At 41.3% G+C, this 13,463-nt stretch overlaps 1 protein-coding gene across 9 annotated transcripts in view; it reads left to right on the top strand.

The window, feature by feature from the left end:
• The window catches only part of ogt.1 (O-linked N-acetylglucosamine (GlcNAc) transferase, tandem duplicate 1), a 58,239-nt gene that overhangs the window by 10,442 nt on the left and 34,334 nt on the right, over positions 1-13,463 (top strand). For 5 of the 9 annotated variants that reach the window (XM_067248373.1, XM_067248378.1, XM_067248374.1 and 2 more), the window contains 3 exons: positions 10,321-10,531; positions 11,278-11,418; positions 11,622-11,722. In XM_067248373.1, coding sequence (XP_067104474.1) covers positions 10,321-10,531; positions 11,278-11,418; positions 11,622-11,722 — 453 coding nt within the window. The remainder of the gene's footprint in view (positions 1-10,320; positions 10,532-11,277; positions 11,419-11,621; positions 11,723-13,463) is intronic. The other 4 variants (XM_067248377.1, XM_067248375.1, XM_067248376.1 and 1 more) reach the window with 1 other exon arrangement.

The raw sequence follows: 13,463 nt of genomic DNA, 5'->3' as shown, positions 1-13,463 counted from the left end.
TCAGATGGACCATGGTATGGTCAGTGACCCAGTGCTGCACGAGGGATGGCGTTGTAGGCTCTACTGACTGTCCCCACACCAAGACTTCATTCATCCACATTCATCAATAGGTGGCGCTACAAGCATTGCCCAAAGTCTACGGGATGTTCCCATCCCGTAGACTGTAGATGTTCCCAGTCCAAAATGTCTGAAAATTGGTAGACATGCCTCATTTCCCATGGGGAACTAAAAAGCCTCAAGGACCAATAACGGTGCGTGTCCAGTACAGCGGAGCGGGCAGTGCGACGCGTCGGCTTCCAATTCATATTCAATGAAACCGGGTGTTGACGCTCACGTAGAGCATTGTGGGAAGGCGAGCGGCGCGGAGTGTTGCGAGTTGAAATTTCTCAACTTGATATAAATGAGGAGCGTTAAACGCTAGCGTTGGCCAATCTGATTGGTTTCTTGTAACAAAGCAACCGTTGGTCATGGTAAACATTTCTAGCTAGATTTTACAATTTCAAGATGGAGGACAAACACCCAGTCCTCTTAAGAACAAAGTTACGTAATGTGACTAGGGATGGGCGATATGGCCAAAATCTTCTATCACGGTATGACTAATTTTATATCACGGTTATGGTATATATCACGGTATAGTAATTGAATGGTATTATTTAAAGGCAACGACAGTACGAGCGTTCCGATTGGCTGATGCGCAGTCATGCTATCCACGTGGTGACCTACTCCCAGCTCAATACGGATCAGTAATGCCCTCTGACGAAAATTTCTAAATGAGCGAAAGCGAGTTTTACTATCCATATCTAACTTCGGTTTCGGCGTATCAACCTCGTTAAAGCTCGGTCGTTACGTTAAAGCCTCAGTTTGATATTTCCCGGCATGACCACTCTGTTAGAAAGTAGTTAGCCTTCACTAGTCATCCTAGATCAAGAATGCTAGCAATGCCACCAGTGTAATTTTACAACAATAATTTGAAAAACTTGAACAACAAACCTGCAGAATGGGTCATCAAATATATAATTAATTATCATCGGCATGAATGTGGTCCGCTTAGACAAAATACACTCCACATCGAAAATTCTGTCAGACCAACGCAAATGTGCTTCAATGTCAAACGAAAATAGCAAATAAAATAAAAATCTATTTCCAAATATCACAAGAATGCGATTTATATGATGGCTTATATACAATACAACAACCAGACATTTAACTGACACATGTAATACCAAAATATCACAAATTTGTTAAGACTTTGGATGCAAGCCTTTTTTTTCCCAACCTACCTGCTGCAGTTATCGTCTTCTCTGCTGCAGCGCAACAACAACATGCAACTACTGTGTGAATTTGTTTTCAAAATAAGAGTATACATTTGTTATATGAATGTCTTATGTGAGTAGGGGGGTGGGGGGTTATGGCATATATGCCTAAGAAGAATGTATGAAATACACAATTTAAACCCCCCAAAAATAAAAACTACATGAAGTATACCGCGGTTGAAACGGTATAGCCAAATCTCTCCCGGTAGACACATTTCTACTGTTGCACTGTATATACTGTCATACCGCCCAGCCCTAAGTGTGACAAGACTGAATTTAAAAGTATAAAATCACACCAGGGACACTGACAACATCGGCAACGTGACTGTTCTGTGCCACTGCTAGCTTGCTGACACTCGCTAGCCCAGCTTACACACGACTGGTTGAGTGACCGGTGGCGTAATATGTAGTCTACTGTAATCTTGCACTAGTAGAATATTGTGTATTTTTACACAAATGTTGTGTTAAAGTGGTATTTTGATCGATATTGTGAGTACATGGACCCAAGTCTTCACGCTTGGCCATGACTACAACTCGTCAATCACGCCCCCGAGCGTGGTGAACTGTGGGAAGTCAAGCGTTGCCGAGCGTAAAAAAAACCCTGTAGTGGACACGCACGTAAGGTCTGCCATGATGGATTTTGCTTTACGGGGACAATTTGGGAAAACCTAAATTAATTTTCTCTTGAAACATAGCTGCAATTGACAGGAAATTTCGTAGAGATGTGTAGGATGGATATCTTTCCATTTATTTAGGAAAGTGAATACAATAAAAAATGACTGAAATGGGTGTATTTATGTAAATGTACACATTACCTAAATATCATGTATCAATAAATCAAATGTCATTCTGACAGATGGTTTTTCAAACTGAAGAGGCTTCATGATGGCATCACTCTGAAGTTCACCTTGATATGTCAAAGAATTACTAAATTACAACTGTTTGAACTTGGACCAAATATGACCATGCTTGCCACAGTAGAAACTGATTCAGAACGCAGCAATTCCCAAGCTCACTAGGATAAGATGTTGTGCTTGTAAGTGCAAAGTCAGAGGTGAACGACAAGTCTTAAGTCGTTTTTCTACTTGCGTAACTAGTTAGAGTTGACAAACAAAAATACAGCCCTGGATGGTGTTATCGCAGGAAACATAGCTGGCTACATCCGTGGTGTCGCCCTGTTTCTTTCACAGATATCGGTCCGTCTTTTTGTTAGCTAGCTTCCGGGAGAACTACAAGGCCACACGCACAGGCCAAGGTGATAATGTCTCATATGTAGCTCTAGTTAAGTAGCTTGATATGCATTTCTGTGATATCAACACTCGGCTCGCATATCTCTACAACTCTGGGGAAAATAGAAGTGGGTTCCCCTAGGTTCTTCTGGTTAGCAGTCCCACACACGTCATTAGTATATTACTACTTGTGCTTAGCCGAGTCTCTACCTATCCCCGGCATGGAGAGGAGCACTACTATTACAGTCGGCATCGTCCAGGTGAGCGTAAATTACTAGTCCGGGGGTCAGTTCTGAATATAAGAACAAAATGGAGCACAGCTGGCTTCTCCAGGTGAGGAAAATGGTACATAATTCCTGCTTGGATGTACTCTAATGTAGCAGATAATCCAGTTCTCCACAGCACCGTATGTACCAGCTACCAGCTAGGTACATTGGGGCAAAAAAGTATTTAGTCAACCAGAAATTGTGCAAATTCTCCCACATAAAAAGATGAGGCCTGTCATTTTCATCATAGGTACACTTCAACTATGAGAGACAAAATGAGAAAAACGTTCTTAATTCTTTAAATATTTAAAGAATTTATTTACAAATTCTGGTGGAAAATAAGTATATGGTCACCTACAAAAAAGCAAGATTTCTGGCTCTCACAGACCTGTAACTTCTTCTTTAAGAGGCTCCTCTGTCCTCCACTCGTTACCTGTATTAATGGCACCTGTTTCGTTATCAGTATAAAAGACACCTGTCCACAACCTCAAACTGTCAGACTCCAAACTCCACTATGGCCAAGACCAAAGAGCTGTCAAAGGACACCAGAAACAAAATTGTAGACCTGCACCAGGTTGGGAAGACTCAATCTGCAATAGGTAAGCAGCTTGGTGTGAAGAAATCAACTGGGGGAGCAATAATTAGAAAATGGAAGACATACAAGACCACTGATAATCTTCCTCGATCTGGGGCTCCACGCGAGATCTCACCCTGTGGGGTCAAAATGATCACAAGAACGGTGAGCAAAAATCCCAAAACCACACAGGGGGATCAAGTGAATGACCTGCAGAGAGCTGGGACCAAAGTAACAAAGGCTACCATCAGCCAGTACATGTCCGGTCCCGTCTGAAGTTTGCTAGAGAGCATTTGGATGATCCAGAAGAGGATTGGGAGAATGTCATATGGTCAGATAAAACCAAAATTGAACTTTTTGGTAACAACTGAACTCGTCGTGTTTGGAGGAGAAAGAATGCTGAGTTGCATCCAAAGAACACCATACCTACTGTGACGCATGGGGGTGGAAACATCATGCTTTGGGGATGTTTTTCTGCAAAGGGACCAGGACGACTGATCCGTGTAAAGGAAAGAATGAATGGGGCCATGTATCGTGAGATTTTGAGTGAAAACCTTCCATCAGCAAGGGCATTGAAGATGACACGTGGCTGGGTCTTTCAGCATGACAATTATCCCAAACACACCGCCCGGGCAACGAAGGAGTGGCTTTGTAAGAAGCATTTCAAGGTCCTGGAGTGGCCTAGCCAGTCTCCAGATCTTAACCCCATAGAAAATCTTTGGAGGGAGTTGAAAATCTGTGTTGCCCAGCGACAGCCCCAAAACATCACTGCTCTAGAGAATATCTGCATGGAGGAATGGGCCAAACTACCAGCAACAGTGTGTAAAAACCTTGTGGAGACTTACAGAAAACGTTTGACCTCTGTCATTGCCAACAACGGGTATATGACAAAGTATTGAGATTAACTTTGGTTATTGATCAGATACGTATTTTCCACCATAATTTGCAAATAAATTCTTTAAAACCAGACTGATTTTTGTCTCATAGTTGAAGTGTACCTATGATGAAAATTACAGGCCTCATCTTTTTAAGTCGGAGAACTTGCACAATTGGTGGCTGACTAAATACTTGTTTTCCCCACTGTAGCTACAACTACAGTATTAGCTACCAACCAGTTTGCAAATACTTCATCAGCTTTGTTTTGTTGAGCTAGTATTTTGGTAGGACCGATGGATTATTAAAGCAATTAACCATGAGGGGTATCAAATGATGATCATAAGTCCTGTAGAGCATTCAATGCCATTGAATATCCGAATGGTGTGGATTAGTGCAAGGCAGTTTTCCCTACTTTCAGCGCGTATAGCCGGTCACATGACCCCCTAGTCTTCAGACAGGGACGTTGTTACTGACACAATGATGACTAGTCACAGTAAACTTGTTATATTAGCCAGTTTTCCAGAAATACATTTCTTTCTTTTTTTTGTGGTGGCATATTCAGTTTATAGGTGGTACAGTTTGAATCGTGATTCCAGCAAAGATACTGCCAGTGAAAACGTTGTTAGAAGTTTCTTGTTTCAAAGGGGGTTCTTTATTAATGAAATGATGAGTACATGCTTAAACATATCACTAGAAGCGTTTTGGCTCTGAATTGACAAAAAAAACTCTCAAAATGCTGGCTATGGATGCGAAAAACGCAGAAAATCTAACCCGATCCGAACTTTTTGACAGACGAAAGTTTAGGAGGTAAGCGCAATTCACTTAACATGATATTGTGTTTATTTTTTCAGTGTGCAAAGGCCTTAAGTCATAATATAGGTTAGGACTATTTTTGCATTTAGCCTACTCAAGAACCCGCTTTGAAATAAGCTACTGTAACAACGTTGTCACCGGCAGTAGTTCAGATGGATTCTCAATTCAAACAGTACCGTCTGCTAACTGAGCCCCGTTCGTCGTAAGGGTTGAAGCTAAGTTAATCAATTGTCCCTTTAGCCCGTTAACATTAGCGAGATGAGTGAGAATAGCAAATATCGGTTCGTCAACGGCTGATCCGCATCCAAATCATGTGGTTAATTTCAATCAGGCTAAACTTATCAGGGAAATTGCACGTGCACGTCCTACTTCAAAAGGCAGGAAAGGTCGATCACCAAAACCGTGATTTTCTAACTGTATGATGGCGGAAAATACGAAAGAGAGAGCGGTGATAGGCTATTCTCGCCATCCGAGCAAACTATTATAATGAGTCTCTATAAGACAATAAGCGTATATTATCATGGCTAAGTCAAACACCGCCACCGCTGCCAGAGCAAGACAAGCAGCTTGGCAAAAAATTTCCAATAAGCTATAAATGCGAAAGTTTTGGGGAAATGTATAGGCTCATCTTAAGTGCCTCATTACCCCAATCAGATCACATTTCTTTAAATGTGCCTACTGCGGCAGTAGGCTTAATGGAAATTTTCAGAATAAGTAGGCTAGATAAAAACAAGGCCAAAGAGTATCTAATTGATACGAATTCATAGACACTTATGAGGATATATGTAGGCTACTGAGCTTATATCATGTACTATATATGTGTATATGCATGTAGGCCTATGTGTAAATCCCTCTTTGATTTCATTGACTGGGACATGGCCAGGGAATATGATGAGTTGATTCATCAGCTGGTTAAGCGCCAAGTACACTTTTCTTACAGCAACGCATGCTGCGGCTTTGCCAATGTTTTCTGCATCGCCTATACTGTATAAAACTTTAGCCTATACCTGACGCAAAAAACCTCAAGGCTATGCAGAGTCTGAAGCAAAGTTAAAGTTTATTGTCAATTTCTTCACATGCCAAGACATAAAAAGGAATCGATATGACGTTTCCCACTCTACCACAGTGAAACATAAAAAGCACAGGCACAACAGATAAGACAAGACATTTCCTAAAACATAGCGTTACATATTCACATACAGCAGCATAAGCTCATAATAACGCTTGCTGCGGCGTATGATATTTGCAATGTACGGCCCGAGAAGGTCTTGCAAATAAATGAGTCCTTGTCCGCTGAATCGATATCGCTCAAACAAGAACTCATCCGTGTGAAATAAAGGATCTTGGCAATCGCGAAGAACTCTATTGGTATGGAAAGCTAATCGAACTATATTATAGCTCCTTGGTCAACTGGGTCTCTCAAAAAGGGAGCTGCCATGTTATTTTCCGGGGGTGTGTCAAGCTTATCCAGCTACACTTACGTTAGCCTGCTCTGGAGCAGGTTAGTGCTAATTGATATGTTACTATGGTGATTTATCGAAAGTTGCTTCCACGAACCAAAAAGAGGGGCGTTTTTTATCTTAGCCTGAAAATTAGCTCGCTAAACCGCTTAGCGAGCTACGACGAATACCCCCCTGAAAATATGCCCCCCAAAACATAAACAAGTTTGACATTAATTTAGGGGGAAATGGCTAATTCACAACAATTAACAATAATTTGCTACGAGCAAGCTAGCTGCTGTTGCTAGCCAAACGTCACTGAGGGGATTGTTTGAAAGCGCCAGAAATTAGAATGTTTCCTTTGACATAAACTTTAGGCTGTGGCATTGAAGACAGCGACGCACCACACAAGTTTGAGTTTAAATACATTATTTAATGTGACATTACTTAATGTACATGCAGGTCTTGATTTGCTTAAATGTACATGTGCTGCTAGTATACCACAGCACGATACTCACTGTGCAACTGCACATCAATCTATGCGTCATTGCCAAAGTGTGCTGACGTGGTGACGTAGCTAGCACTGAGTACCCTTCGTTGACTAAGGCACTTTTTGCCACAAAAACGTAACCTCCTAAACCGTGCAACGGAACGTAAATAAAAATACAAGCAACGCAATCGAGACCAAGACGAACATTTTGACACAGGCGTTGTCTATGTACTCCAAATATTGACTGATCCTTAGGGGGGCGAAAATAAACAATACAAATAAATATATATGTGAGAGAACAATGGTTGTGCTCGCCGAAGGCGTGAGCACACCCAAAAACAACAACAGCTGTAGTATCGTAAACTGTGAAACACACACTCAAAAAGAGGACTGTAGGCAACGTAAGTTCTGCATCACAGCCAATAAACATCTCTGCCATCCTATACAGTTAAGGAATTTAAATTCAAGACTACAATGAAACAATTGGGCTAATATAACACATTTGAGAGATATAATTAGTTGTAGTTTTTTTTTGGCTCGATTGAGACGATAATCTTTAATCAAGAGTTTGTCATGAAGGTGCATTCACATTTTTAGGCCAGGCTTATTCAGCCTACAGTTAACAGTCAAAAACAATGTAGCCATGTACACACGTTACCCATCTTATTTAGAAAAACGTCACACATCACTTTTGTAGTTTAGGCTCAATTACATTTTTCAAAAGCAAATGCCTATTTTCGTTATTTTGTTTGCACTATTTTATCGAAAATGATGATTGAACCTCAGGAGTAATCTCTCGAAACGTCTGAGAGTCTGTTTCTCTTAGGAGTAAGGACGAGACCCCCTAGGCTAAAAAGCCTCTCCACAGGCGCACTGGATGGAGTTAAAGTATTATACTTCAAGCATATTTGCTTGATCCTGGGGAACGTGTTAAGCGATTGCATCTCTGGAGATGACTTCAAATAGTCTGTGACCTCTGTGTCCGCTGTGAAACTGTCTGTGGTGTCCACCTTGAAATAAAAAAAATCTGTCACTGTTTCTGGCGGTGGTGCCCGTAACTGTGGCCACACTGCTCTGCCGAGCGAACCTCGGCAATAAGCACGGTCTTGATATGATCTTTTTTGCCCTCTTTCACCCAGCGCAGCTTAAATTTAGGAAGAGTCACTGCAGCCTGCAACGCTTCGGTACTGTCCAGTATTGAGAACCGTGTTTTATTTGCCTGCAGATTACAAGACAAGATAGCCTACTATTACTTGTATAATAAAACGCCCCAAATATTGGCTATGACAAAACCCGTTTCAAATGCCATTTTAATATTATGGAAGTTTCAAAGTTTCAACTTAAAAGTCTGTGCGTATAGCTCGCTGACAAATCGCTGGTTTTGTGCGCCTGTGCGCAAAAGGTAAACAGCGTAGTTTTGGTCACTGTTGCCACTTTTGGATCTCGAATCATGGAAAAATGGATTAGGAAAACAAAATATTTGCACTCGACATGAAAGTACGAGACTTGGGATGAAGGTTGTTGTTGTTAGGATTATTATTATTACTCCTCATCCTCATAAATTTTCTGAAATACAAAGTAGAAACTAGAGAGGGTACAATTTCGTGGGAAATTGTAGGGTGTGCTTGTTTGCGTCGATTGCCGGTGTAAAAATGGTCCTAATCTCTATGATTTTAACGTCCTTTTTCCCCTTCTTGTGATATTTTCAGGCATTTAGCCTACTCATATTGCAATCATTCATTAATAAAGAACTCCGTTTGAAGCTTATTCTAACAACAAAGTTGTCACCGGCAGTAGGCCTATCTCAGATGGAACCTCGATTCAAACAGTACCATCTGCTAACTGAAAATATGCCCCCAAAAACATAAATAAGCTTGACATTTATTTAGGAGGAAATCGCTCATTCAAAAAAAGTTCACCGGTAGCGATCATTGTCAGTAACAACGCAAAATGCGACCATTTGGTCTCAGTTTAGAGCCCTGCGTGGAGTAGCTGACCCCGGTAAATCTTGACTTTTGCGTTGCTTGAATTCGATTTAATGTTCCGTTGTACGGTTTAGGCTGAATAATTTTTTTATGAACACATTGACAAAGTTTAGGCTGTTGCAATGAAGTTCAGGCTAGTAGTCAGATAGTTATACCTATTGAAAGACTTTATTTAAGTAAGGGGAGTGCCGAACATGTACTGTCGCCGTTTGGCTTCCTAAACAGCTGTGGAGTTGTTTTTCTTTCTAGTGTGTCTCGCGTACAGTGTTGCAGTGAGCTACACTGGTTTGAAACCACAGGTAGGCCTAATGATAATTTCACCAACAAATGTCATGATGCTAATGCTTCAGTGAACTTGAAATAGTAGATGTTTCCGAAAGTACATGTACTTCCTTAATAATATCAGCTCATATTTTACATGACACTTCACAATTGTGTTTCATATCACAAAGTAAAATTTGTAAATAGTTATCACCCTGGCCTTTTTGCTTGTGGCGTTTCTGCAGCTGCCTTGCAGTAAAGCTATAGTTAGCATAGCTATCTCCCAGACGTTAACGAGCTGCTAAACTAATGTTCTGCTACAGGTAGTCACGTGTGTTTTTGTGATGTTAGTGACGTCAGTGACTGGCTAGCAAGTTAGCCACCGTATTTCAACTATTTCAAAGCATGCAACGGAACGTAAATAAAAATACAAGCAACGCAATCACTACCAAGACAAACCATTATATAGACATTGTCTATATAGTCCAAATATTGAGTGATCCTTAAGGGTGGGAAAATAAACAATAATAAAGATATGAGAGAGAACAATGCCGAAGGCTTGAGCACACCCAATTATAATACACATAAAAGTACATCCAACTCAAGTACATAAATTACTGAAATAAATACTGATGAATCGGATAAAGCACTCTGTGTTTATGCTTCAGTCACTGTGTCAGGAATACTAATGGTGGATCTGGATATGATAAGTCTAAGTATCACCTTTCATTAGAACCCACAATTGTCAAATGTAGTACCTTTTTATCCTAGTATGGATAAAGTATTTGGCCATGGTTACCTAGGGTACTTTTGAAGTATCCAAAAGGCACTTTTGCAAAACTGTGTGTGTGTTTTCCAGCTAATAGCTCCCAGTTCTAGTCATCTGCAGGCATCTGTATGCAAAACAAAATTCAGGTGGAAGTAAAAACTTGTTTCATTGTGTTCAAGGTTCTATTACTCGAACACCTAAGGCTTCTTTAACCCTAAGAAAGAAAAGTAGTTTTTGAGCCTTGTCTGAATTCTTCAAAAAAATCTTGTTTCCCGCTGACTTCTCTGTTTTCTTGTCTCTTCTAGAGCTGTAGCGGGCTACCTTCGTGCCCTAAGCCTGAGTCCCAACCATGCTGTTGTCCACGGCAACTTGGCATGTGTGTACTACGAGCAGGGCTTGATCGACCTGGCCATCGACACGTACCGCCGAGCCATTGAACTGCAGCCGCACTTCCCAGATGCCTATTGTAATTTAGCCAACGCCCTCAAAGAGAAGGGCAATGTAAGAAAGCACACGGTGTGTGTGTATGTCCCTCCGCAAAGACCTGCTCCATACATGCATCTTTACTACTATAACACGATGGACCAACGCATGCCCCATCCTTCTGGCTTAAGTCTGGTTTTCCTCCTTGTGCTCCTGTCCTATGTGTGTGTCTATCGATCTGACTGTTGGTTACTGTGCATGGCTGCATTCCTCCCTTGGCGTCAGTGATGCCAAGGGAGGAGATGAATGATTGTCTGCTATAAAGGATGACAAGAACCAACCCCTATGCTACAGTACTGGTGTATTTGCTTATCCTTCAAGTGCATTATTACATTTAGACATTTACATTTAGTCATTTAGCAGACGCTCTTATCCAAAGCGACTTACAGTAAGTACTGGGACATTCCCCCGAGGCAAGTAGGGTGAAGTGCCTTGCCCAAGGACACAACGTCAGTTGTCATGACCGGGAATCGAACTGGCAACCTTCTGATTACTAGCCCGACTCCCTCACCGCTCAGCCAACTGACTTAGCAGGTAGTTACACGATATGCATGACTTACAATGAAGGAGAAACAATGAGACAGTTTACATTTCTATCCTTGTATAGGTAGTCGTTTTATAGTCCTATTGAAACGGTTTGTATATGAGAGAAATCCTGTGTGCATTTATACGTGTGAGGGAGGAAGCCAGTGGAAGTGTGTGCTTGGGATATCGCATGTGTGTCTCTTTCTGTGTGACTATGGTTTATTTAACCCTGTGGCGTCTCTGTACCCATATAGGTGTCTGAGGCTGAGGAGTGTTACAACACAGCCCTACGTCTGTGCCCGACACATGCCGATTCCCTCAACAACCTGGCCAACATCAAACGTGAGCAGGGAAACATTGAGGAGGCTGTACAGCTCTACAGGAAAGCCTTGGAGGTCAGCTCTCCTCCTTAACACTGTTTCTCTTTCTCAGGCTTTATAAGTTTAATGCAGCCACCCTTCTTGATCCTCACAACACCCTATTATATTTACCATGTCAAACAAAGGTCTGCTAGACCAATCTAATGTGGTTGACAAACTGATGTACCAGAAGATTTTATGTTGATTGTGTGTTCGTGCTTCTCCCGGTCCCATTTCAGGTTTTCCCAGAGTTTGCTGCAGCCCATTCTAACCTGGCCAGTGTGTTGCAACAGCAGGGGAAGCTCCAGGAGGCACTCATGCATTACAAGGAGGCCATTAGGTTAGTTAGTACACACACTAGAAGCGCAGAGAGAGGTCATTTTGACCAAGTGAATTTTATTTTTATTTTTATCTTCGCACTCTATCAAATTCCAGGACCCTGCTTGCTTGACTTTTCATAGATGTGTGTTTTATCACCTAGTATTTTTTTTCTTCAAAATTCCACCGGGAAAAGCTCATTTAAGCCTATTCCACTCCTGCTTACTGTTAAATAACTGCCGGGTGCACATTCTGCCATTCTGGGAAACTGGATTTCAGTAAGCTAGAGCTACACCGTTGAAAGGAACTTTTGAGCCCAAATGCATTGATTCACTACGCGATCGATCATATGGGGGGGATGGAATCGCATCTTTGAAAGATGCATCCACGGGTTACCAGCTTAACAAAAAAAGTCCTTTGCACAATGCAGTAGGCTACCAAGATTAGCCTATTTATTCTATTTAGTCCGTAGATGTAAAGGGAACAAAACGTAGGCTATTCTAAATGATCTGTCAGACTAGTTGTAGCAGATGGGGCTGCCTATTAATTTATCAAATGCAACTCTCATTTTACATGCGCTACTGCCCTTGCATAACCTGCCATCTACACTTGAAACTGGAGTCCCAATGGTACAGTAATACATTTACATTTAGTCATTTAGCAGACCCTCTTATCCAGAGAGACTTACAGTAAGTACAGGGACATTCCCCCGAGGCAAGTAGGGTGAAGTGCCTTGCCCAAGGACACAACGTCAGTTGTCATGACCGGGAATCGAACTGGCAACCTTCGGATTACTAGTCCGACTCCCTCACCGCTCAGCCACCTGACTAATAGTCTGTATAAAACCAAAATACACATTCTCAAATAGTATATTATTTTTATTGACATATTATCCACTGTCTTGTCATTCCAAAAGTTGTTAAATTGAATAGGCTAAGCATCAAGTCTATAGCCTAGAATTTCCAAACAATTCGCTCTCATTTTTGCAATAGTTGGACTGTGTTCTGACAATAAATGAAGATCGGTATCACTGGATCTAAATAGACGATTGAATGTTTATGATGTCCGTGTGTTTGTTTAATACTTTTGACTGAGGAAAAAAATGCGATCTTGTAAGCCGACTATTAAATGTTGATATGTCTAACCCGCAACATGTTTGACATTCTTTAGCGTTTAAATTACATTTTGCTGAATGATTTGAAGGGCTAGACAACAAACGCTTCAATGAAATAATCACAGACTAACAACACGGACATAAATGACAGATTGCTGAAGACATTTTAAAGTCCCATGACATGAAAATGTCACTTTTGGAGGTTATTTAACATTAATGAGCCTGATCTATTGTCCCCCAGTGGCTAGAAATGTTGATAGGTGTAAACCAAGCCCTGGGTATTCTTCTCCGCCTTTGAGAAAATGAAAGCTCAAACGCTCCGTTTTGAAAATGTTCCTCTTATTTCGTCATAAGAGGAAAGATTACCTCCCCTTTCTCTGCTTTGCCCGCCCAGAGAATTTGGCCCGCCAATAAGAAAATGAGCTACGACCGTGCTAGCGCGATATCGTTTTTTTTTTTCTTTTTCAGAAATGGTACGTCCCAAGGAAAGCTCATTGTGGGACTGCTCGTAGTGGCTGTAATTCTGCACCAAGGCCTATATAAAAGCATCCAAAAACAGCATGCCATGGGACCTTTTAAAGGGGTCATTGACTGCAAAATCGAGTTTACTTTGTCATAGTTGAATAACGACAGTTCGGTGGGTAAAATG

The sequence above is a fragment of the Osmerus mordax genome, chromosome 12 (assembly GCF_038355195.1).
Source record: "Osmerus mordax isolate fOsmMor3 chromosome 12, fOsmMor3.pri, whole genome shotgun sequence".
Lineage (NCBI taxonomy): Eukaryota > Metazoa > Chordata > Actinopteri > Osmeriformes > Osmeridae > Osmerus > Osmerus mordax.
Note: the sequence above shows the minus strand (reverse complement) of the source record. Positions and strands in the feature narration are given on the sequence as shown.